This window comes from Rhea americana, unplaced genomic scaffold (genome assembly GCF_003343005.1).
Source record: "Rhea americana isolate MKP2758 unplaced genomic scaffold, rheAme1 scaffold_27, whole genome shotgun sequence".
Classification (NCBI taxonomy): Eukaryota; Metazoa; Chordata; class Aves; order Rheiformes; family Rheidae; genus Rhea; species Rhea americana.
The window spans coordinates 4401747-4427380 of NW_028186390.1; the positions used below are offsets into that span (position 1 = coordinate 4401747).

Genomic DNA, 25634 nt, shown 5'->3' on the forward strand with positions numbered 1-25634 from the left:
TTTCCTAGACTTGTAGTTACCTTCTGATGTATTTCAGCCTAGTGGTCTCTATTACTCTATGGCTTAAATACTCTATTTCGTATTTTCTTTGTTTTGCGCTGTAGCTCTCTTTTCCATTGGGAAGTTGTGTGAGTGGCTATGACAGTCTGGCATTTCTTATCTCCCCCAAATCAAAGCCAAACTTACAAAATAGCTTAACTTCATGGGAGTTCAAAGCCAGTAATTGGGCAGGGGGATTTAAAAAACTTCTTCTATTTGATCATTTGAAATCTTTCTTTTGCCTTAATATTTTAGATGTAAATTCAGAAGCTCTGGCATGACTTGCTGTGGAAGGACCTCGGTGCCTTGGACCAGATCCTCAAAAATACGTTAGCACTTAACAGGCAGCTGGGTGCCTAATTCACTCCTGGGTCGGCTGTTCTTGAGAATGTCACTTCATATTCATAGCTCTTGGCAAGACTGAAGCTTTATATAGCAGAATTGTTATATCAGAGTGAAATCCAGCTTAGAAGCACACATTGATGATTCRCTGTTAATAGGTGTTGTGTGAAGATTGCTGTGTGATTATTGTATCATCATAGCATAGCAATAGTGAAATTCAGAATATATGCAAGGAGTAGATTGGCTAAGACAGGAAAGATCACATTTAGATGATAAATTTTTTCTCTCTTTTCCATTATGTTCTTGTTGTCTTTTTGAGTGCTATTAGTATTCTTAGTGCTCTGCAGAAACATAAGGGAGACTTAGGGCAAGAGCTAAGTCAGCTGCAATCAAAGTGAGAGATAAAAAAGAAAAAATCAACCCTAAAACAATTCTCTGCATTTTATTTAAAAGAAGAAAATTCAGAGTTAAGACTGAAATGGCCAAAATGGGTGTTTCTGACATTTTATAGCTATGCTGCATAGGTAGTGTGCCTCCAAATACTGGATGCTCCTATATACCATATGTGCTGCAATTCCTAAGCAATACAGCAGATGTTTTAGGTGATCAATTCAGAACTCACTGGCTTTGTTTAGTTCTCTCTATTCCCAATTTTATATGATGTGAATGTGCCTGTCATCATAAGTAGAGGAATAGTTCCATATTTAAAAATCTGTGCATAATTCAGAGTTGACACAGTAGCAATTCTAAAACACTCCTCAATCTAGAAAATATAATGCTCCTCAGAGCTCAAAATGCTTAATTAGAGAAAGTCATGGCCAGTAAAAATTAGCTTTGTGTGGCRTGAATCAAAACCTGCCCATTTTTTGGAGCCTAGGTTTGTTGTAGAAGGTGGATGAAAGCTGACAGTTCTGATTTCTTTGGTGAACAGAGGGCCAGGCAAGCTGGAGTTTTTTATTTATTTGTTTTTAAGAAAAGTTTCATCGAATTTCTGTGCAATCTCCTCCAAATTTAACTTCCTAATAGCACCTTTTTATCATCAGTTCTTCTCTTAACACGTTCTTCTTCGATACCTCTTATGCAGAAAATGCTTTCCCAGCTCCTGGTATGCAGAGGGCCTTTTCTGCCCCCAAGATCATCTTTAAACCACCTTTGTTTCCCCCCTCCCCCCCCCAAGGAACCTTTTAAGAGTAATCCTCAATGATTTTACTTAGTCTTGTGGGTCACCTGGGCTGGAGAACTTAACAAGCTCCTTTTGGAAACACTGGTTGTGTTATAGTGCATGAACTGGATTATCTATTTATTTCAGGGATATAAAATGGCTTAAGCTCTCATTCTTTTTACATTTGTGACATAGCATGAGTAGGTGTCTGATGCCATGACTAAGGCCATAGAGAGACCTATCTTCTCGAGCAACCCCTGAAGCATAACCTGGCCATCTCCTGATGCCCGGTGGCCTGTGCAGAGGCTGCTGGGACTCGCGAGGGCAGCGGTGGCTGTGCTGGCCCATGGCTCAGCTCCGAGTTCGCAAAGCACAGGGCTGCAGCTGAGCTACATTTCAAAAGAAAAAACCTTGTCTGCCTTCGGTGCTCGAAAGAAAAATTTAAAGTCACCGGGAACAGGAGTGAATCTGACACCTAATTTTACCACTATAAATTGGAACATTTACATTTGTGTTGGTCTTAAAAAAAAATCCTGAAATATAGCTGTCTGACATAAGAGAGTTCAGGGAAAGAACAAGGATAAATTTTCCTCATATACTCACCTATGGAAACTTTGTTGACTTTTCCTGCAACTGTGAAAGTGCTTTGAAATGATGGACTGGTAGTTCCTCATGAGTTACTCTTGATACACCAGAGCTGTTTTGCTAACTACGAAATATGCACTCTTGGGGGAAACAAAATACTTTTCCAAACATCAATCCGTACACTTTGTTGCTCTTAATGTCTAGCGAATTAAATTTTTAAGGCTAATATTCAGTGAATGTTGGGACTGCATTGAATTGGATGTCTGGAATTCTTTTAGTAAGTAAAGATTGTAAATAACAGCRGTGGAAACAGTTTGAATATGGAATTGTATTTTTCTGAAAAGCTGAGGTTTCAGAGTGACTCACAAATCATAAGTAAGCAGCCCATTTGAAGTTATCCAGATAAACGTATTTTCTGTTTAASTCAAAGAAAAACTGCTTAGCAGTAGATTCATGGCACATATATTTATTACTTTCTCAGCGTTAGTGTTTGTTACATGTACATGAATAAATCTCAACTTTTGTCTTTCAAAGCTGTGATTCTGCGAGACATTGCGTGCTTTCAATAACTGCCTCGGCAAGAAGCGTTGAGCTGGGCTGAACCCTGAAGCAACAGCACATTGAGAAGCAAAATCTGCAAAGTTTCAGTATAAAAACTGATTAATGTGGCATTTGGGTCCCTCCTCTGCTCCGCAGAAGGTGCTGAGCAGCGCTTCTGGTCGCGTTGAAGAGGGTCTACCGGCTCGCTGGCAGAAATGACCCATCTTGAAAAACTAAAATAATGGGGTGCTTTGTGTGCTTTCCAAAACAGACTTAATTACTAGTCATGATGCAGATTTTTTTTCATAAGCTTTTGTTCTGTGTTTTTTAACCTTTAGATATATCAGATAGATAGGAGGTCCCTGATGAATTGCTTATAGAGCAACTGTAAAAAGTGATAAYTGGAAACAGTTAGCAATGAGAAGAGGATTTTAGACCTCTTATCTCTGTTCACTGTACAAGACAAATGTTACTCCCTATTTTATTAGTCAGAATAACCTGACACCTGATTAAAGAGAGGAACAAAACAGTAATACATATGAGCAGCCTCATTCTCTTAAGCAGCTCYCCATTCAAGTCTGCTCTTGGCTAAACTAACTCAGTAATTTTGATGAACCAAAGTTTTATTTTTCCCTTGAATGTAATATTAATATGACAACAGCTATCTTCAACAGTAAAACAATAAAAATGCCTCTGRAATAGTTTTTCTAGTTTAAAGCATCCAGAAGACAGGTTTGGGCTAACATGCCAAATTTCAAAAGTGAGACCAAAATGTTCAAATCTGAATGTATAAAGCTGGATGATGCCTGGGCACCAATACCCTCAATTTTTTTGTTTTTACTAACGATCCTAGGGTGACAACTGCGGGATTAAAACGGACTGATGCGAGGTAGTGTACCGGGGCAGCATGACCCTGTAAGGGCTGTCGGGAGAGTCTCAGCACTGCGTGGGGAATGTCTCTGGGAATTCTCGTAGAGGTGGCACCTGAGTGGACCCTGCTCCAAATAGTGTGGTTCAATATGTTTGGATACAGGGATTTAGCAATAATCTGAGTGTATGCAGTAGAAAACTATGAACAAGTTGCTTTTGAAATTGTGAGTGAGAAACTGTTGGGTCTATTTGGAAAGTGAGATTGTTCTTTTACCCCTAGGATAGCTCATCCTCACTGCCTCCATTTCACTTCTCCAGACAGTGCTTTCAATGTCAGCAATTAAATATGCAGTTTTTATAAGAATGGCAACTGGAATCTCCTAAACCATTTGTTAGTTAAATTTGACAAGCTTGTTTTGAAAAAAAAAAATAGCGCTAGGAAAACTAACTCACTGTTGTAGATTGTGAAAGGAATGAGACCCAAACTGAAATTAGATGAAAAGCTTGAAATTYGATGAGACCATGGTAGTGGGACATATAAATGTATATATTTGTTCATGCATAATAGATTCTAATTTRAGTTTTCACTGTTATTTTGGTCATGTTATCTTGACTTACATACAATAAACTAGGAACTTTACACAGTACGCAGGGAAAGGTTATCAGACAAAGTAATCTTCCAAAATTACAATGTGGAAACACACAGTTTTCTCTGCCCTTCCTCCTGTCAGTCCCCCGTTGCGGTGTGAGTCTCCGTCTGTAACGCTGCCTTGACAGCAGCAGCAGGACTTGGAGGGATGGAGTTAGCTGCCCCCTTGCTGCAAAGGGAAAAATACTGATTTTGTCCATCAGTTGTGCACATCTTTGGAACTGGATGTTTTCAATCTATTGACTTGCATTGCAATAATATTAGTAGCTTGAAAATGTGGATGAAAATGAGCTGTAGCCCTTCAGCTGAATGGATGAAATGAGGGAAGAAGGAAGGATGGAGGGAAAGGGAGTGTGACTGGAGTGGAGGGCCTGTGAATTTATTGCTGAAGATTAGAAAGTGAAATCCTCCTGCAAGGGGTATTGGAAATCGGTTGCATTGACTCCCCTCGTGCTGATTTCCTTTGGTTCCTCAAAGCGGTGCTTCCTTAACTAGGAAACATGTATTCTGCCATGTTTCTATTAGTGACACAATGCTGGCTTGGTCCAGGGGGGCAATATTTCCACGGGCTACGATGGGTGTGACAGCTCTGAGCATTTCCCAGGTTTTTCTTCAATATCTACATCACATAGCTTATATTGATTCCTCAGCTATAAGTGTAACGTGTATGCGGTTTTCTAAATATTTACTTTGCTCTGTACAACACAGGASTGTATAGACACACCTAGGGACGTACATGCCTGCACATATGCAGATGAGTGTTTGCATGTGTCGATCTGTGATTGTTTGTGTGTATGTATTTAAAAATTTAGTTGTTGTAACTGCCAAAGTAACTTTCAAAAAAAAAAAAAAAAGAATAAGTTCTTTCTTTTCCTTTTGAATCCTTGTAGCTTGGAGCTGCAGGTGTGTGATTACTATTAGTTTTGGGGTGTAATGGTGATGGCTCACTTGGAAGAAATCACTGAAGAAGGATCAGTTCTTGAAGATGATACAGACAGTAGATCTCATGCACAACATTTTCCATATATAAAGTTCTCTCAATATTTACTCTACTTTGTGTTATACAGAAAGCCTGACTATTCAGGGCTTATAGGCAAAAGTTTGGATTACTTTTAGAGCCAAAGGATGCTCTGCTGAATGTTAACTTTCTGAGATATTTGAATGGGAGATACCAGAAATACAACGTACTGTTGAGGCTTTCTTCTAAATAAAACAGCATGCACTGCCACTGAATACAAGTCACTTAGTTGCCTTTTAACATTGTCATCTTTGAGTCGAAAGAAAATATATTTTGAGTGTTTGCAGAATACCATCAACCACTAAAGCTGTGATCTGGAAATTCCTGTGCTGTGTTCTCCCACATCTCGCCTGCGTCTCTGGCAGACTCCAATACGTTAGCAGAAAATAAGTCCTAAGGTAACAAACACAATCAAATAATTCACACAAAATCAGAAGCTGAGGCAGGGAGCTCTTGGAGGGGAAGGAAAGAGGGAGAGAGGCTCTGGGGAATCAGAGAAAACAGCAGCTGAGAGAAGTTGTCTTCTCTCATGTTTATTTCCATGCTGCTGCTGGATCAGAGGGCCTTTTTAACACATAATTCATAGGTTTTATGCATGAAAATGCAATCATTTGGAGAAATTTTATATTCAGAAGCAATGCTACTCTTGCACTGCATCTTTTATATATTTTTTTCTTCCTTCCATTTGTATTGCCCTGCTTATGGTGTGAAACCACAGGAGTCCTGTTCCTTAAAAGTTTATCAAAGATGCRTTTCCTTTGACTGGACCCAGGTGTATTAGGAAGTGGATCCTGTCAGTGCTGTAATTCAGAGCTTTGTTTTCAACTTAAGCTGCGATCCTGATCAGAATGCTAATGCAGAAGGAGAGCCAAACCGAGCGCCAACGAGAGCTGCTCCCCAGTCAGAGAGTATTAAACTTCTTCAGAAGAGCGAAWCGTCTAGTGAAAATATCTCATGTTGCGGAAAACTCGTCCCCCTACTGTCCTTCCCAGTGACTCCCTCAGAGTTCTCTTTTTTTTCTCTTTTCATAGGATTTTTTTAAATGATTGGTATTTTTTTTGAACCTGTCGGTGGTCTCACCAACTATGCTGGCTATTTGAGAACTGTGCCATTTTGTATAGTTAAGTATCAATTTTATGGAGAGAGCAGGACAAATGCTACAAGCTGACGGTTGGGCTACTCATGTAGGATATGGGAGTTGGAGCTTAAGTCCCAGCTTCAGTAAATATTTAGTTATTTATACATAGCAAAAGAAGGAACAGCAGAAATGATCCGTTCCTCAGAGCACTCAGCTGGGATGAAAGCAGCTGAAGTTGAAGCTCCGGGACCAGACTACTTGAGCATGGACTTGAACCTCTTGATTTTTGCCTCCTTCAGTATGTGATCACAGTCTGCCTGCAACTACAAGYTTGGTTTTAAAATTGTATATGTTGGAGTTAATCTGTCTTGTCTGTTATCTAAAACAACCTATAAACAGTGGCTAGTTAGTCGATATCCTATTACTGGTATAGGTAGATATGCTTTGTTTCTAATTAAACATTCATTGAACACTGTTCCTTACCTCCCCAACAAATGGTGGACTCTCAAAGTTCATAATTACTTTCACTAAGCTGTCCCTTTTTTCTGCCCAAATGCCTCTCCTTTCCTTAGTAATRCTTAAAGTAAGACAGAAATTCACAGCTAAAGAATAGCTGTGCAATCACTTTTGAGCTGTGCTCAGAAGCAATCTGCATCTGGTATAGATTTTTGTTGTTAATGGCACTGTGTGGGGTCTGTATAGTTTTTCCTGCCCTTGTTTACTCTTTTTTTTTTCAAAATAAATAAAATGTAAAGAGACGAGTTTATTAGCTCCTGCTGCTTACTGTGTACTTTAAGACATAATCCTCTGTTTGTGGCATTACAGTAATCTGTATAGGCACTAAGTAATTGATGTCACAAGCACAGGATTATAACCAGAGCTGTACAATTTACATAATAATAYGCCCAGCTATGAAAAACCTGCATGGTGTTTTGTTACCAAAACAAACCCTTTAAAACGCTGAGCGCCAATGTGGAATGACTGGATCATGAACCCTTGCAGTATTTATGCGTGCAGCCACCTTTAGGTTAGCGGAGCTGCGAAGAGGCTTGATTGAAACCTGGACGTAGGATCAGGCTGCCCCCTGACCACAGAGAAATTGGCCTTATCCTCTTCTTTTGCTTCCTGTAGGCCCAACACTCCTGCAGGAGAGYGTATTAGGCTATGGCTGTTTTATTCCTTTTTTTCTGAGCCTTTATTGAGGCAGAAATAGGCGTCTGCATGCTCATGTACTCTGGCTTCAGGGTGACTTTAGAGTATTAATTTGTCTCAGCATTTCACAGAATCACAGAATAGCTGAAGTTGGAAGGGACCTCTGGAGATCATCTAGTCCAACCCCCCTGCTCATGCAGGGTGCCCTAAAGCACGTTGCACAGGATTGTGCCCAGATGGATTTTGAATATCTCCAGAGAAGGAGACTCCACAACCTCTCTGGGCAACCTGTTCCAGGTCTGAAACAACTGGGAAGATACGAGCCTATGAAATTGGGAGCTCTGAGTCAAGCTGGTCAAGTTATGGTACGATGAAGTGATGGGGTTTCCTTGCCATATGTTGACAGGTGAAAAACAGAGAGCATTATTAGCTACTCAAGCACGCCCACTTAGGCACATCCCTCATCGTATGCACTGTATACGCGTGGTATGCTATAGCAGAATATCATTAAACCATGCTGTTACTCTGAAGCTATCTTTATGTCTTCCCTGAACCGGACAAGGACGCTTACTATTTTACAGATGGAGAACCAGAAGTGCAAAAAACCTAARAGGCTTTCTGTCCTCCTAACTCTCACTGGTGAAGTTAAGGATCACTTCATTCCAAGCTCTTCATTCCTCCTCTCCTTCCTTCCAGACACAAGGGAGTCTAAGGACTTCTTGTTATGATTGCAAATATTTATAGAGAATGTGAAATGGTGGATTTTTTGGGGTGTTTCGGAGTGGTTCAGTGAGAATTTGGATACTATCTTTATAAATGCCGTATATGTAAACAAGGCAACTTATAGATAAAGCACCAGCAGATGTCACTCAAGAGTATGTGGAACAGATTGTGAGCTTGTGTGACCAGGCTGGTCCAAGCGCTTGGCCTCCCATGGCTGTTGCTTTGGGCAGAGATCTACTGCTTTCAGGAGTCGTCTGCTCACCAGCTGCTCTATGCACGTACCACAGGTATTAGAGAGTATGTGTTTATGGYGGCCCAAAGATGCCTTGCATGGTTTTTCAGTTTTTCCATAGTTTTCATTGTGGTAATGATCTTTCTAAATAGACTTTTCAGCACAATGAGACTTAGGAAGAATTAGGAAGGAGCTTTGTAGAAAATAATATATTATGCACGAGTGTTGCGCTCTTGAGACAAATATTTAAAGGGGAGAAGAAATGTTTTAACTACTCATTTGGTAGCATTTCTGAAGAAAAAGAAGGTAGCAACTGTTCTTTGTACCTAGGTTTTGTGAAGCAAACACAGGTGTCAGATACGAAATAGCAGAATATGTGAACTGGAAGGATGAGTAATGCAGCTTAATGGATCCACACTGTCTTTTATCATTTGGACTCAGTTTTGATTCTAAACCAGAATCGAATTACCAAATATTGCAAAGATCAAATGTCTGTAGAGGTCACTGTTAAAATGGTTTAAAATGTTCATTATGGCTCTTAGTGTGAGTGATAACGTATCCCAAACCACTTTATAAATGTTCCCCCACACCTATATTATCAATAATTGATTCCACAGTGTAGGCTACAGCAGATGCAATTTACTGAGATCCTAGTCAAGTGTCAACAAGCTGAGGGCTTCGTTTTATCATGATACCATGAAACGGCAGCAGCTAATAACAGAGGAAGTGGAAAATGTGAGATTTTGCTTCATTATACAAACAAAAGCCTGTGATTTCAGGATGGAAAGAAAAGGTTATTGCTTGGCATCATAACATGATTAAAAAAAAACAAACTTAAATCATTGGATTATCCATTTTAACTGGATTTGACTTAGTGGCTTATTGAGGTCATCACTAAAATCGAGATTCACTCTTTGGAGATGAGTGATGCTGTCTGAATGGAGGGAGCATACAAGCAGAGAAACCTGCATTTCAGAAAATAAACAGATATGAAATGTGCACCTAATTATATCTACTCTTTTCTAATACTCTTCCTTTACCTAGGCTTTCATTAGAAAATTTATTAGCTTATTGATTAATCATAAAATATTTCTTAAATTAAACTGTCCAACAATCTTTGCGAGTACAAACCACTAAAAGGAATCACAAAACAATTTGTAAATCCCAAGACTGAGCCCATTTTAAATTCTGCAAAACAAAAATCACGGGCTTAGCTGACTCCCTTCCCCTCTGCATTTCTCACGCGTCCTATTGACCTTTTCTCCCCGTGCAGGAAGGTGGCAGCTTCCTCCCTCACCTTGTCCATGGTAGGGAGATTGGGGCTAAATTCTCCGTTCGATGCTGCCAGGGCACAGAGCATCAGCACCTCAGCCTGCCTCTGATGCTCAAATATTTTGCATCCCAGCATCCTGTGAAACAAAACTAGGGCTGGAAAAGATCCAAGGACTCTCAGCATTCATCTTCATTCATCACCACATCAAGTAAAATGTGTTGGATATTTACATCTTCATCTTCCTGACATGTCATTGTGCTGAAGTTTTGTGGTGTTTAAACCCCTGTATTACAAGATATTATGTTGGAAGTGCAAGTAGTAGCGTTTCTTGGCTTTTATTAAGTGTCGCTTAGTCCATCCTCCCCTTCAAAGGGTCCTTTACCACTTGTCAGCTCAATTTTGAAGGCTTTCCATTAGTGCAAGAAGCAATATCATTATGATTTGCTACATGTGAAAATTACATTTCTCTTCTACTARAGATAATTATGTGTATGAGGCAATATTTAGCTGAGGAAGATTTTCTTTAAATATAAATTAAAAAGAGTTTACGCTCCTCTCTCACAGAAGTGTCTTTTGCACACGAGCAGAGCACACCGAGGTGCACAGCTTGTTCACCTATCATGTAGCAAAGCGAATGGGTGGGATGGAAGCTTTTTTATCCTCTCCCTCCCTGCACCTTCGTCCTCATCCCTCCCTTCTTCTGTAAATCCCTCCCTGTGCAAAACAGAGGAGTCTCACGGTGCTGCTTGTGAGCAGCAGCGTTGTGCCATCCACGCTGCGCCAAGTCTCGGAGTTGGGATCAGTTTGATCCTTTGTCTGAACTTTTGGGTTCTGCCRTGATATAGTGTTAGATGATAGCTTGCAAAGGTATTGGTACTACTGTGCGTGGGACTAATGAAGGCTGTAGAAATGTGGAATTCAGCTTGGCAGACGCTTTGGTATGTACCCAGCTTTGTTTTGTGAGTAGATGCGTGGGTTTCAATTACTCTCGTGTCAACTCAAACAGTTGGTTTATAGAAGAGGAATGCTGCTTTAGAAGAAGTTAAAAGGAAGGGGCAAAATTAGCAACAAGTTGTTGCAAAGCTCCCAGGACAGGGGGAAAAATCATGCACTTGATTTCGATTTTAAACTCTCTGCATTGCACAGCAGATTGAAGGTGATAGGGAGAGGCGCCTAGTCCAACCACATGCAAACCAGAGGAGAGGGATCAGTAGGAGAGACTGGGTGGGACAAAATGCAGTAGGGAGAGTCCCAGGCTGCTGGCGAGGTGGTCCTCGTGGTCGGCTGCCACCGCTGGCTCTGCCCCACGTCTCTGCACAACACTGGGGCTTGTAGACACAGTGCTGGAGGGAAGGACACCTTTTGGATCCTGCCGGGAGGAGGAGTGTAGGAGGAAGAAGATGACTTTATAATTGCTTTTTTTTATCACTCTTTTTGGCTATATTGACTTTATACTTGACACAGCTTTGGCTGGCAAGTGAGGCCCAGATACATTCAGAATTAGATATGACTAGGCTCATTCTTACATGAGAAGAAAATCATCGGTTGCTACAGAAACAGCTCCATATCAGTCTCGTGGGGCATCTTAGCATCTGGCTTTCTTTCCTTCTCTTTTGCTAATCTGTAGATAAGAGTCAAAGCAAGTGCAGCACATCCCACATCTATATAAAAGGTTGGAGGAACTCTGCAGAGAGCAAAGTGTGAAAGAACATCTTGTAGATAAGCTAAACTTAAATGAATGAGTTAATTTACACCACCCCAACATTTTTTTCTAGTTTTGTATCTCTCCCTAAATTACTTGAGGAGATGAAAATTAAATGACACCAATCAGTAATTATTTTGAAGGTCATCAATATCAAGGAAGAGAAGGAGATTGCTTGAAAAGAGAGTTACTAGGAGAAATTTAGGAAACAACCTGAAATGAGGTGAGTTTGAATCTGTGTCAAAAAAATTGCGTACCACAATTGAMTAATCTTCCAGACTTGGTTTCAGGCAAGTTGTTTATCTTGATAAATTAAGGAACAATTTAAAAATAAGTAAGTGTGTATTATGGGTGAACAGGGACCATTCTGCACACTTAGACTTTAGCTGGGCTTTTTAACTGGTTTTCTGAAAGTAATGAATTCTTGATGCTTAATAGATTAATATTTATTAAATGAATCAATGCTTAATTTATTAAAAATTTGCCTTCCTTGTATTTTAATATGATTTATTACTCATCAGTGCTTATTGYATTAATTAAAGATCATGTTAATTCTGTGGAAGTGAACACAATCCACTGCAGGTTTGCTGCTGAGCCCTAATGCCCTGTAGGGACTGTGCCTCTGGATAGCACCAGCGATGATAGAAAAATGCACGCAGTAGGAAGCTGGTATGAATCACTGACGGTCTGTGTTTGCCTTTGGGCCTTTGCATAGCCAGCAAAGTGAAAATAAGGCTGCTGCCCCTTATGGGTAGGATGAGATTATAGCGATGGAGATACTGTGATGATGCAGGGAATCTTGGTTTGCTGCTTATAAGTTATGGTTGATGCTGTGGAAATCATTTTAATGTTTAGCATGGCATGCCTTTTTGCCAATGTAGCTGAAATCCAGTGTTACTGATAYGGGAAACTGTCACCTCTCCCCAGACCAAGGGTGATAGTCATCACATTTCAATGATCAGGTGGGAATTCTTGGGACAGTAGCTTGCCTGAAGACTGAGACAGTCCCAAGCATTTCTGCAGGGGCAGGTGTTTGAGGAGTGGAAAATTACTAAAGGCAGAACAGAAAAGCCAGACATCTTGTGGAGATGAGTCTTTCAAGAAATCTGTCAAAACAGGGAGAGGGTGATCGTGCTGGGGGGGGGCAACAGCTGCAATTTGCATCTTTCAGCACTGAAGGGAGAAGAGAATATACAAAGCCCCACAGCCATGATATTTCTGACGCAATTATTTTATTAATCTTTGTGACACTTGTAATGTCTCTCTTTTCAAATTCAAATTCTGTTTTTATAACAACTCATAAGTGTGCCTGTATGTTAAAAAAAAAAATCTCTGTAGTTACTAGGCTGCTTGCATCCAGCTGTGCCCTGGAAACTGCGGAGAGCTGGCCTCTGAGATCTGAGAGCAGGGCTGAACTTCTGGAGATTCAGAATGCATAATTAGTGCATTTCTGCATGCTTCATTGCATGATTCTCGATTGCACTTTAGTGTGTCCTCCTCCCTGGATTCRAGTGAGTATTCACACACGTCCCTTGCAGAGCTAAATTACAAGAACCTCCTCAAGGTCTGTTGAAGGTGAAAGCAGAAGAAGCTGTGCTCTGTCACTGCCCCCGTCGGGTAGTGACCGTCCTCTTCCAGCTGGGTGAATTTGAGTGGAGCCAGTGCCAAGGACGCGGTAGCATTTCAAATCTCTTGCAGCAGTTAGGTGTTAGATGCCAAAGACGCTGATCAGGTGGATCAGTGCTGATCCACCTGAAGTCAGAGAAATAACTTGTGCTTGAAGTTTAACATATGCACAGAGATTTCCAGGATCTGGAATTAGTTTGTTTTTTCAGGGCCAATTTGAAGACAGTAGGCAAATGTGGAAAAAATTATAAACTGTACATCTCATCTGGCCTATAATAAATTCATTCTGTTTCCTATTTTTCATACTATGTGCTTTTCTTCCACTATCAAATTCGGCTATTTGTGTTTTTATTTTATGTTTATTCTAGCACCAGTTAATAAACTAAGTCAGCACYGGGGCCCAGTTGAGCTATATGCCTTTCTTTCTATTCCTGCACTCTACAGTTTGTCACCTTCTTTGATATAGGATGTTTATATTCCACTTTTTTCCCCAACAGAGTAGCTTTCCGGCAGCATAGATTTTGGACGTATACTTTTTAAAATTTAGCTGTTTTGTTGAYACACAGCTTTTGGAGTTCCAGTTGTGCTGAGAAATACAAGCAAAGCTCTTGGCCCAGTGGGTGCTAAGCCTTGGCATTTTGTAGCTTTGTAYGCATGGATTAGGACTAAGGCACAGTATCTGTTCAAAACTTAACTCATTAGGAGCAGTTTCTTCRTATGGCTTCTGCTGGGGAGGAGAGTGCTTTGTTCCTGCTATTTTGCTTTCTCTCTCCCTGGGAAAGGAGTCTGAGGTGGGCGACCCTATGAGGGTAGGGACAGCATTTATGTCTGGCTCTTGTGGAGGTGGCACAARGAACACAAGGTCTTCTGCTCCCTTTTACCATTAATATGGCACACCTGGCCAAAGGCTARGTGTATGCTGTAATACGACAGTATTTTATAATAAAGTAAACATGATCTAGTACACTGCTAATGTCATACTCAAAATGACTTGTCAGAGGCTCAAGAACAAGGAATAACCATGAAATAAGACAGCAATGAGGTTTCTCAGAAGTATTATTTGCATTGTACATGAGTTAAGGTACTGAAGACCAGAAAGTTTCAGAAAAGGTGTTTTTCGTCCTGACAACCCTGACAACAGTAGGCCACATTCTCTGTTGGGTATATAGCTCAGGTAAATTCAGTGGATGATGAACTGTGTCCATGGACTTCAGCCAGGGTTACTTTACTTATCGAGAAATAATGGATTTGGAAAGGAATTTCATCAGTCATAATTTCTAAGGAAGAGTGTTCACTGTGGGGAATACCAAGTCAATGTTTCCTCCTCAAGGACTTTCAGCTGTCACCCAGGGAATACAGTGAATGCAATGATGAGAATTAGATTAGAAAAAGATCAATRGGGCTGACAATAAATGAAAGTAACACAGACGTTATTGAGCAGATTAGGAGAGAGAAATTAAAGTGGACAGTATAATCTGCAAYGCCAGCTAGACATTTTAACGTTGGGCAAAGATAGTTTTAGGGAGAACAAAGTAGTYAGAAAGTGCTTGGAGGAGTAGGCAGTATCAATATGTCTGCAAGATGGAGAAAGCCCTATTGGTGGTGGCATGCTCTCATGGCCTACAGAAAGGTTGAAAAGGATGATAATGGTCAAGGAACACATGGATTTCCGTGACAAACCACTGAAGGGTAAAGGTGGGGCAAGTCTACTAGGTTAGGAACATGTATTACAGGGGAAACTGAACCTCACCTACAGCCCTCCTCCACCAAGCTGTTGGTGGGATAACTTGCTTCCAGGCAAAAAATTGTCCTAACCTCCTCTAACTACAGGTTGGCTTACCTTGCGAAGGTTTATGGCCCTTCCAGAAGCCACTCTTGTGCTTCAACTTAATATCTGCTGTTATAACTCTCTGTATTTTGCTGTCTGTAMAAATACTCAGCATTGATCAAGTCTGGTGAGCTTTTGGTGTGGGAGGTATCTGGTGGCAGAGTGTCATGGGCTGACTGTGCTTGGCATGAAAAGAAATTTCCTTTCATCAGTTTTGACTTTGTCTAGATCCCCTTACATGGCTTTGAAAGGTTCACCCCAAGGCAATATAATTGTGTTTGATCACATGCAGACTATGAGTCAGTGATTGACATGAATAAAAAACTTAGAGTTTCTTGTCTTGGTTCCTTGTCCCCTTCCCTATGGAATCAAAAATTACTTTTATAAATATCCCCATCCATCCATGCTTCTAGCTATCTATTTCAAGTATATGTACCAATAAAAAAGTAGGAACACTTTATAAGTGCAAATAAAAACACATTAAAGGGACTGAGCTAWTTTTTTTTTCTCCCTCATAAAGTACATGTGGATCCCATCCAAAAGAATTACTGAGAGCCATGTAACTGGTAATTAATTCTGCTATAAATGTCAGAACACTTACTTTGCAGGTCTAAGCTGACCCACTAAAATCAGTCCCCTTTTAACAATTCCTTTTATAATTTGTTTTTCAGCAGAAACGGCAGCTTGACCTCCTGACAATAACCAGCCCCGGTAAGTGAGCTCCGCCGCGCAGCTCTCTTCTCTTTTCTTAAAGAGATGGTTGTCTAAATGTGTTTTTTCCTGTCTCTGACATGCAAAATGAAAAACACTGTTCCCCAGAAAATCTTTCACATAATAACAAGTGACAGCTATATTGTGCTTGGCAAAGCCCCGGGCAGTTATCCGTTCACAGAGCTGCCTCTTCAGACCTTTACTCTATGAATTTGAGTGCTGATATTTCTTTAAGCCTCCTGGGGTTACAGTTAGCGGTATGTCTGCAGGGCAGATGCCCTAGAATTCACAGTGTGTGTTCAAGTATCACAGAAATCTAAGTTTGACTCTCTTCAGTGGCAAACTGCAACAGTTAGGGGAGCAAGGGAAGGGTGGCAGTCAGCCTGCATGGTGGGAGTCAGGATGTACGGGCTAAGTTCTGGAGAACCTCAAAGAGAGTCAGAAAGAATTTAAGTGAAAGTAAAATGCTTTAAGCAGACTTCTCCATATCAGCTTTTGTTATTTGTCTGTGGAGGAAATAAACCAAAATGTGCCATACTGAGTTTCTGGTCACTGGTTGTGAAAATGTTGGTCTTTCTGGCATAGCGAGCTGCGAAGGTCTCAGTACTGTGACTGAAGCGCAGATCGTTTGAATGATGCTTCTCTTTGATCTCCTTTCTGAAGGCTGGGTGGCTTTTTATTATTGCTGTTTGGGTTCTGACTCGGTTTCTTTTTATTTTTTTTCATTCATTTCATATATTTCTTTTCACTTCTTTTCACTGTTGCAGAAATTGGTTGTTCACCAGCTTTAGACATTCACTGTGCCTGATGGTGCTACCTTTTGGTTAACTTTTTCAGTTTTTTGGCTGTATATACTTATTAAGCTTTCAGTTTGGCTTTAATTGGGACTAATGAGTTCTGGCTTTAAGTGAGAATAATGTGTTAGAGAAATGAACAGGTGTTATGGGAAGTGAACAAAATATGACACATATTTGCTTAGATAACAATTTTGCATCAATAATTGTTCTGACACTCTAAATGTAGATATCATCTGTGACATGGTTTCTCCTTCACTAACCTTGTTAGAATAATAAGAATTAAAATAAGGAGGAGGAACACTTTGTTGGGACAGATGTTTGAGGCTATTGGCAATTGCATCACATTTCTGCATGTTCACTTTTCATGCAGTTTGCAATTATGTTAATGTATGCTCAGGGCACTTGCTGATAAAAGCAACAATACAGTATGATACAACCATTGTCACTATTCTGACTATAACTTCAAGGGCAAACATGGCACATTTTTCATTTTTTTGTATCTTAAACTTTCTCTATTACAGAGGAAAAAAGAAAAGGAAAATATCTTTGAAGGTCTTCATCATAATAAACACTTAGATCTTGGATAAGAATACCAACATCCACAGACTTTTTACAGTTTTTAAATAAGAGAAAAGGATGGTTGGGAAACAGAATAACTAAATATGAGACATTTCTGTAAAATGATTTTGAAATTGTAAAATGAAATTGTAAAATGAATGGAGCTACTGGAGAGAGTCCAGCGTAGGGCTACAAGGATGATCAGAGGGCTGGAGCACCTGCCCTATGAGGAACGGCTGCGAGAGCTGGGCCTCTTCAGCCTGGGGAAGAGAAGACTGAGGGCGGGGATCTCATCAATGTCTACAAATACCTGAAGGGAGGGTGTCAGGGGGATGGGGACAAACCCTTTTCAGTTGTCCCGTGTGACAGGACAAGAGGCAACGGGCAGAAATTGAAGCACGGGAAGTTCCGCCTGAACGTGAGGGGGAATTTCTTCCCTGCGAGAGTGACAGAGCCCTGGACCAGGTTGCCCAGAGAGGTTGTGGAGTCTCCTTCTCTGGAGATCTTCAAGGCCCGCCTGGRTGCARCCCTGTCTAMCRTGCTCTAGRTGACCCTGCTGAGCAGGGGGGTTGGACTAGATGATCTCCAGAGGTCCCTGCCAACMTTACTGATTATATGATTCTATGAATYTATGATGCTCCCCTCATTGTAATTTCTGATGTGGTCAGTATTCACTGGAGCAATGAAAGGGTTGACTAAGTTGAATCTGTGTGTAGATGTGATCACAGTAAGTAGCTATCTCTTCAGATCTTTTAGTACAGCAATCTACGAAATGAATACAGCAGTTAGTTGGAGGGATCAAAACAGCCAAATACTAACAGAGCTTCCAATGACTAGGTACACATACTGCATTAAAAGGGGGAAAAATGCTTTCCATATCTTGCCTTTTTCCTGAAATATATTTTCACTCTGATATTTAGCCAGAAATCTACAATAACTGCTTATGTAGGAAAATATGTATACTTTTGCCAAGATGATACAATTGCGTGCCTACAGTTTTGTTCTCAGTAAAAGTGTTTTCCAAAGAAGCCTGATGCTGAATGAGGTCAAACTTGCTTAAGAGCCTAAAGCTGAGATTTTTGAAAGAGGCTAACAGAGTTAGGCACATAATTCCTAGTAGGATTGGAAAATTTCAGCCYGTGGATTAAAAAGTCTAGTTTTGGTTATACAAATGCAAAAAAACATAGCCTTGAGCCCTTTATATGTCTTCAGAGATTGCCACTTTTTAATATTTCATTRTTTGAGTTCTATCTCTAAGATCTAATATCAACAGGCTGCTTTTACAAAGCTGCGATATCGTTTTTGACTGCTGAGGTTAGCCATAATCACAGTGGTCCCTCATTTCCGTGACTYAGATTAGGAGCTGGGCTACGTGTTTGCAGCTGTGGATCCTTAGGGACTTGCTTGTGTGCTCCCCCTCGCCGCAGGCAGGTAACCCGTGTTTCTGATGAGGGTCAGTCAGTTTTACAGGATGAGAGTCCTCTGTGTCTGACAAGCAGTCTCAGCCACCAAAGCCTTATTTCTTAATTGTGAGAATAGACAGAATGACTTCAAAAGTGAAGGTGACTCTTGTGAAATGCACATCTGTCATGGGAGAGCATCATCTTTCTTTTGCAAAATTCCCAAACCAAGAATTGTTTAGCCAAAAATTGAGTGGTGATCCCTTACAGGTCTTACAACAGTTCTTCTCCAGATGCTGCTAATGGGTAATTTTCCAAAAGCTGATCAGCCAATTAATGAGATTTATTGCAAGGTAAAATAATGCCATTAATGTCAGTAAAAGGGGCAGTGAGACATGAGTGACTAAACATAGAAATAAGAGTTTGTAAGCCCTTGACCACACAGGATGGTGGTGGGGATGGCAAGGAGCTCTTGTCCTGGACATGGGGAAAAGCTGTGTGTATCAGCTTCAGGTGATCTGACTTCAAAGCATATTTGTATGGTAAACTGAACAGGTATAGATCATTAACTTCTAACCTGGACTGAGCTGAAGGCACTCTGGGGAAGGARGGTGAGATGCAACGTGCCCAGCTGATCTGTTTCAGCGCTCCCGAGAAAGCTGCTACGGAAGGTTCCCCGGAGTGTTGGAAACTGGAGGAAGCCTTTCCTTTGCTGCGGGTCTCCAGAAACTGCCAGACACAAATGATGCATAAGCTGGGAGCAAGCCAGACTCCCTCATGCTCAGATATATTCCTTTGAAGTAGCTGACACCCATGTAAGATGGGGAAGGGAGTTCACTGTTCTGCCGTGCTGCCAAGTAGCTGGAGGAACGTTAAGTTAAATTTATCAATGCTCTTGCCATACTCCTTTCTTCTTGCCCCTTGACACGTGAGTTACAATTAGACTCGAATGCGCCRCACGGTTCAGGGTGCCAGAGTCAGAGCTGATGTGTGCAGTGGGGTGGGGGAAAAGATGTTAAAAATTCATTAGTAGCTGGCAGGGACATGCTGGCAGGGAGTGGGACATAATGAGGTTTAAGTTTTGGTAATTTGAATTTTCTTTAAACTTAGTTTTACCTCTGAATTTGATCCAAAACATTTCTGCCACACTTCTTTTTGTGGTCTTGAGTTTTAGGGCCAAATCTTCAGGTGGTTTAGTTTGGCTTTGCAGCACAAAACAGCTGAGCATCTGTCCTTAATTTCCACATGATCATGTTCTAGTAACGCTTTGCACATGCGCATGCAGTTGCCTCCCATTTTGTGGTAACCACTCAATAGTTGGAAATAAGGTATTCCTGTTTCCATAGCTTTTCCACAGAGACAAAGCATTTTGCATCTCCTGTATTAATGATAATAATATAGCTTTCCAGTTTCTCTTCTCTGTAAGGTAAGTTCATCTCCCACTGAAGTATTTTTTAATTATTGATACCATAAATGGAAGTGTGTTGGAAACTATTGGCTTTGAAAATAGCTAACATGTGATATTATCCAAGAACCATCAGGAAAATTCTTTAGAAATTCTCTTTGATTCAGCCGTCCTCAGGGCTTTATCCTTCCCTACCAGTCTCTCTACTGCCAATTTAAAACAACATTCTCTTGAAATCAGTGCAATGTCAGGAGAAATTCATCAGCACCGTAGGTGCATGTTTCCCAGATGTATATAAACCCACTACATTTGGCAGCAGCAAATTGATTGCATTTAAAAAACCTGGGGTAGTTGAATATTCTGTTGTGCCCAGCTTGGCTACAGCGTGGAATGTAAAGTATATGAAGTTTCTCTCCATTTCATCTTAGGAGAAATAAAGTAAGAGCTGACTCCATAATTCCTTCCTCTTGATTTGCTCGGATTTTGCTCTGACCACATTAAAGGCTTACATGCAATGAGGGAGTAAGGTATTCCAAATCTCTATGGAGTGGCTTTGAGATTTGATCAGAAATGTTAATGTCTGTGTGTGTGTTTTCCCCCTCCTATTCGAATTCTTATGCTTTCAAACAGAGAAGAAAGCTTGATTTTAAAAGTATTTACCAGACTGATCTATGCGGTGAAATATTTCCCCCCTTTAATATCTTCAGAGCTGCATGCTCTAAAAATGTCTCCATTTCATTAATTTGTGATACACTGCTACACTGAATTCTTTAAAGGTGGCTTTAGTTTCTGCCATACATATTTTACTGCTTTAAATTATAGATATAGGACTGTTGCCTAGTTAATTTCCTCTGGTTAGGAAAATATATTTCTACTCTCCTGCCACTGCATAAAGTGATATGTGGGATTTGCTGTATTTTTTAGCTGATTAAGTTTTGCATTTCTACATATTACTTCTTAGAAGACCTCAAGTAAAACTAGGCAAAGGAAGGAGAAAAAGTTTCACAGTGTATCGGAAAGTTTCATTTAAGTATAATTTCCACCACTAAGCCCCCCTACAAGACTTTTTCATTACCTTCCTGGATAGTCTGGCTATCTACCTCTTTCTAATTGAAGCATGAAAATAATATGAACTCAAAGTCATGAAGCTATGAGACACGTATTAGTAAAAATGATACAGGGTAATAAAATGTGACAGAAAGTTGTTTGCTGTTAAAACTCRGTTACTATTTTTGATAGTCCTTATTAATTAATACTATATTGATTTGGGTCTAAGTATGTGCCAGGGGATACTCTCTGAGTTTTTAAACAGCCTAACGTAATTACTGTTAGTGAAGCTTCACACACTTTTTTTTTTTTTTTGAAAGAGGGTCAAGAAAAGAAATTGCTTATCTTTCCAGTAACAGTTTGAGTCTTTTAATACTCGGTGACAGATAGCAGTGAAACTACTTCTCATATCCCTAAGATGCTAGATATTAATTCACCCTTCTGCCCGAAATAGTGTAAAATAATTTGAGAAGCAGTAACTCACTGCTCAGCAAGGCAATGGACCCCAAATGTTGTGTTTGAATCCACAGCACCAGAATTTGTTTGTCTTGCAAATAAAATGTAAATGCTGAAGCCTAAGCCCAAAACAAAGGGACAGTGTTGTCGACCTGTCTGCCTCCAGCTGAACCCTAGAGCTGTAGGAAGAAGTTTGTTCTCATCTTGAAACTTTAGCAAGATAATGTACTAACAGCAAGTACAGAGAAAACGGATTTTTTTTTTCAGCGTCATTAGGTCCAGGGCTGTCCTGAGGTTAATTGGGAAGCTTGATGATATCCAATTCCTTATCTTCACTGTATCAGTACAGCTGTACAAACTGCCATTTGCTGCGATAAGGAGAAGTAATACWGTTCTTTATAATTACGTATTCATGCACATCAGTACCTGCCCATTTCTTGCGTTTGCCTCTCCCTTTGCTAAAGTGATGGTTGCACAGATGCTGCATATTCACTGCACAGTGTTGCTGTTCCTGCCGTCTCCCCCCTGCACAGGCAGACCTCCCTCACCGCTTGTCTGAGTGGAGTAGGTCCGTCCAGATCCTCAGATCTCCATCTGCCTCCCAAAATACCATCTATATCCATCTCAAATACAGCAGGTTTGAAGTCTATTGAAATGACACTATTTTTTGGATCCAGTAATGAAACCAGAGGTTTTTACATTTAGTTGCTAAACATTTACCTTCAGTAAGACTGTTTTATCTCCCCTTTTGCATTTTTTTTAAATGACCTTTTTTGGATACTTGTAGAATAAGTGATATTTGCTAAGTCAAAATAASACTGCAGAGAGGGTATTCTAAAGGCTAATCCATTACTTTTGAAGAAAAATACCAAGCTTTTCCACAATACCTTATTATTATTCTGGGTCACCATGATGTTTCCATGCACCTTGGCATGTCCCTTTAATTGGACCCGTACATAGGAAGGTCCGGCATGGTTGCATTGAAAGCTGACATTTCTAACCAACTGACCTTTTCAGGCCCAGTGATACTCCTATAATGATTATCCCCTAGCATTGTTTGGACACAATACCACATACTTCACAGCACATAAAGGATATGTTCTTTGAGAACTATTCAAAACGCCCAATCTCAAGTTAGCAAAATGAGAAAATTGGGTGCAAACATTCATCAGAGTGTTATTGTGCAGGTATCGATTTGAATGCCCTTTCATTTCTCTGGGAAAAAGTGTTGTATTATAGAGCTCTAAATTAACTTCTGTTCTGTTTTTTTCTCCCAGTAAGTATAAAAAGGTCAAATTCATTCATAAGGCTGAATAGATTTGCAGGATATAAGCAATAAGATAGCAATCAACCTTCAAATAACCTTTAAAGAGACAGTATCTTTTCTTATGAACAATAATTGATCTGCTCATTAAGCCACTGCATGCTCTTTGGGGCTCACCTAGGCAAAAATGTGTAAGACCCATGACAAAAGGATGTCAGCYAGAACAATATGGGAATAAATCCTCATGTAGAAATGTAAATATTTTGCATGGTTGGGGCATGTGCACTTGATGAAAGGCTTGATATGGTGATGTGAATTCCTTGACTTGACAGTCATAAAGATCATAGAATCATAGAATCAGCAAGGTTGGAAGGGACCTCTGGAGATCATCTAGTCCAACCCCCCTACTCAGCATGTTAGACAGGGTTGCACCCAGGCGGGCCTTGAAGATCTCCAGAGAAGGAGACTCCACAACCTCTCTGGCCAACCTGGTCCAGGGCTCTGTCACTCTCGCAGGGAAGAAATTCCCCCTCACGTTCAGGCAGAGCTTCCTGTGCTTCAATTTCTGCCCGTTGCCTCTTGTCCTGTCACACGGGACAACTGAAAAGAGTTTGTCTCTGTCCCCTTGACACCCTCCCTTCAGGTACTTGTACACATTGATGAGATCCCCCCCTCAGTCCTCTCTTCCCCAGGCTAAAGAGGCCCAGCTCTCACAGCCGTTCCTCATAGGGCAGGTGCTCCAGCCCTCTGATCATCCTTGTAGCCCTGCGCTGGACTCTCTCCAGTAGCTCCATGTCTCTCTTGTACTGGGAGCCCAGAACTGGACACAGTACTCGAGATGAGGCCTCACCAGGGCTGGGTAGAGGGGCAGGATCACCTCCCTCGACCTGCAGGCAACACTCTTCCTAATGCCTAAAGACCATTGGCCTTCTTGGCCACAAGGGCACATTGCTGGCTCATGGTCAATTTGTCATCTGTGAGCACTCCCAGGTCCTTCTCTGCAGAGCTGCTCTCCAGTAGGTCAGCCCCCAGCCTGTACGGGTGCCTCGGGTTATTTTTCCCTAGGTGCAGGACTCTGCACTTGCCCTTGTTGAACCTCAGAAGGTTCCTCTCCGCCCAGCTCTCCAGCCTGTCCAGGTCTCTCTGAACGGCAGCACAGCCCTCAGGTGTGTCAGCCACTCCTCCCAGCTTGGTATCATCAGCAAACTTGCTGAGGAGGCACTCTGACCCCTCATCCAGATCATTGATGAAGAAGTTGAACAGGATGGGACCCAGTACTGAGCCCTGGGGGACACCACTAGCCAGTCCTCCAACTAGACTCCACCCCACTGATGACAACTCTCTGAGCTCTGCCTTTCAGCCAGTTCTCAATCCACCTCACTGTCCACTCGTCTAACCCACACTTCCTGAGCTTATCTGGGAGGGTGTTATGGGAGACAGTGTCAAAAGCCTTGCTGAAGTCAAGGTGCACAACGTCCACTGCTCTGCCCTCATCTACTCAGCCAGTCATTCCGTCATAGAGGCTGTCAGATTGGTGAAGCAGGATTTCCCCTTGGTGAATCCACGCTGGCTACTCCTGATCACCTTCTTTTCCTCCATATATCTGGAGATGACAGATGGGTGAACAATGCACAGACAAAAGCAGGAAGTGTAAATTTGGCATTAGTGAGGACAGTGGTGATGATGACATGTTCATACATGCCAGGAATCTGAACACCTCCTTAACTTCTGTTCTGAATTTAGTGACCAAGGTAGGGTAATGATCTTGCAGGTCACCTCTTGCTGGTGTACGTACAGGGGRCCTTCCACAAACGAGCCTGTTACGCATCCTTTCTGACTTGACAAAATGTATTTTAGTTTCACTTTGGAAAAAAGTCAGCCTGTTGAGTGATGGCTTGCTTTGCATCTTGAGTGTTTTTTGGCTGTATAGTGAGGTTAATCATCTCTGCCTACGCAGAAAGAAAACCTGCGTCCAGCTCATTGTACTGCTGATTCCCCGGCTGCAGTCTGCTTTAACCTTCACGCCGTCCTGGGCTCTGCAGGTTAGCACGTCCTAGCTCCGCCTGGGGAAGTGAGAGCGGTTAAAGGGGCCCTGGAAATGGTTTCAAGGAAGCAATATTTAGCCGGAGATTCCCTCAAAGAACTGGGATTGTCTATTTAAGATACCAATCGGAAGATTAGTGTTCTGTCCATGTCCATATTTCATTTCTGCATGTAAATCCATGTTATGTTTTTAGTATTATTTTTATGAATTGTACATACACTGTGGACTATCTGTGCATAATTGATTACAAGGAGTTGTCTTGGTTTTTATCTTTGATCAGAATTTTCAGAAGCAGCAAGTATCCCAGGTGACAAGGCTTTTTATGCTGGAAATGTTTGCATATAATGCTTTCTATTCTACTAACAATGTGCAGATGAGCTGATGGTTCATTTTGAGAGAGTGAAAATGAGCAATCTTGTGCACAGGTGTATTGTGCTCCTTCTCTTCTTGGGTAGGCTTGAGGAAAACTTAAAATATTTCCTCCACACAGGAAAAAAAAAAAAAACAAAAACCCTCAAGCATTAGATGTTTTTAGAGAGCATGGAAAGCTTCCTTTTTAAAGAAATTTTAATTAGTAAGGGCATTTGTATGGATGCAGTCTCTTCATGTAGGAATTTTTTTGTTTGTTCAATTACCTTCTGAGTGACCTGAACAAGATTTAGTGAAAAAAGTGTATTCTAAATATCTGGAAGACAGCATGGGCTATATTGATGCTACAAAATGGAGAGCAGTGTAGAAATGCACGAGCTAGCAGCAACCTGAGTAGTTGGGCTGCACAGCTTGCGGCAGAGGTGCTGCCTTGGGTCCCACTGCCAGCCAGGCAAGTTACCTGCAGGCACTGCTGGGGATAAATGAGCCCTGACTCTTGCTGGATTTTGCTAGCTCTGGTGTCCTGTCATTCCAGTGCTGCTAAATGGCAACCAGACCCGAGATTTTGCCCCCCCCCTTTTTTTTTTTTTTTTTTTTAACTTGTCAGGGCACTGACAGTCGGTTATGTTACATTTCTGTGCTAATAGCACCTCTGTGTCCTGGTCCACAAGTATGTTGTCGTGCTAGGTGCTGCTTAAACATGTGCTAGGACATGGAGCTGCTCCCGAAGAGCTAATAACTTAAACGAACAACGCAAGGGATAG

General features: G+C 41.1%; 1 protein-coding gene across 1 annotated transcript in view; it reads left to right on the forward strand.

Annotated features, from left to right (window-relative positions):
* The window catches only part of AGBL4 (AGBL carboxypeptidase 4), a 542375-nt gene that overhangs the window by 463778 nt on the left and 52963 nt on the right, over nucleotides 1-25634 (forward strand). Inside the window, exon 6 of the mRNA XM_085308189.1 lies at nucleotides 15491-15530. Within this exon, the coding sequence (XP_085164315.1) occupies nucleotides 15491-15530 (40 nt within the window). The remainder of the gene's footprint in view (nucleotides 1-15490; nucleotides 15531-25634) is intronic.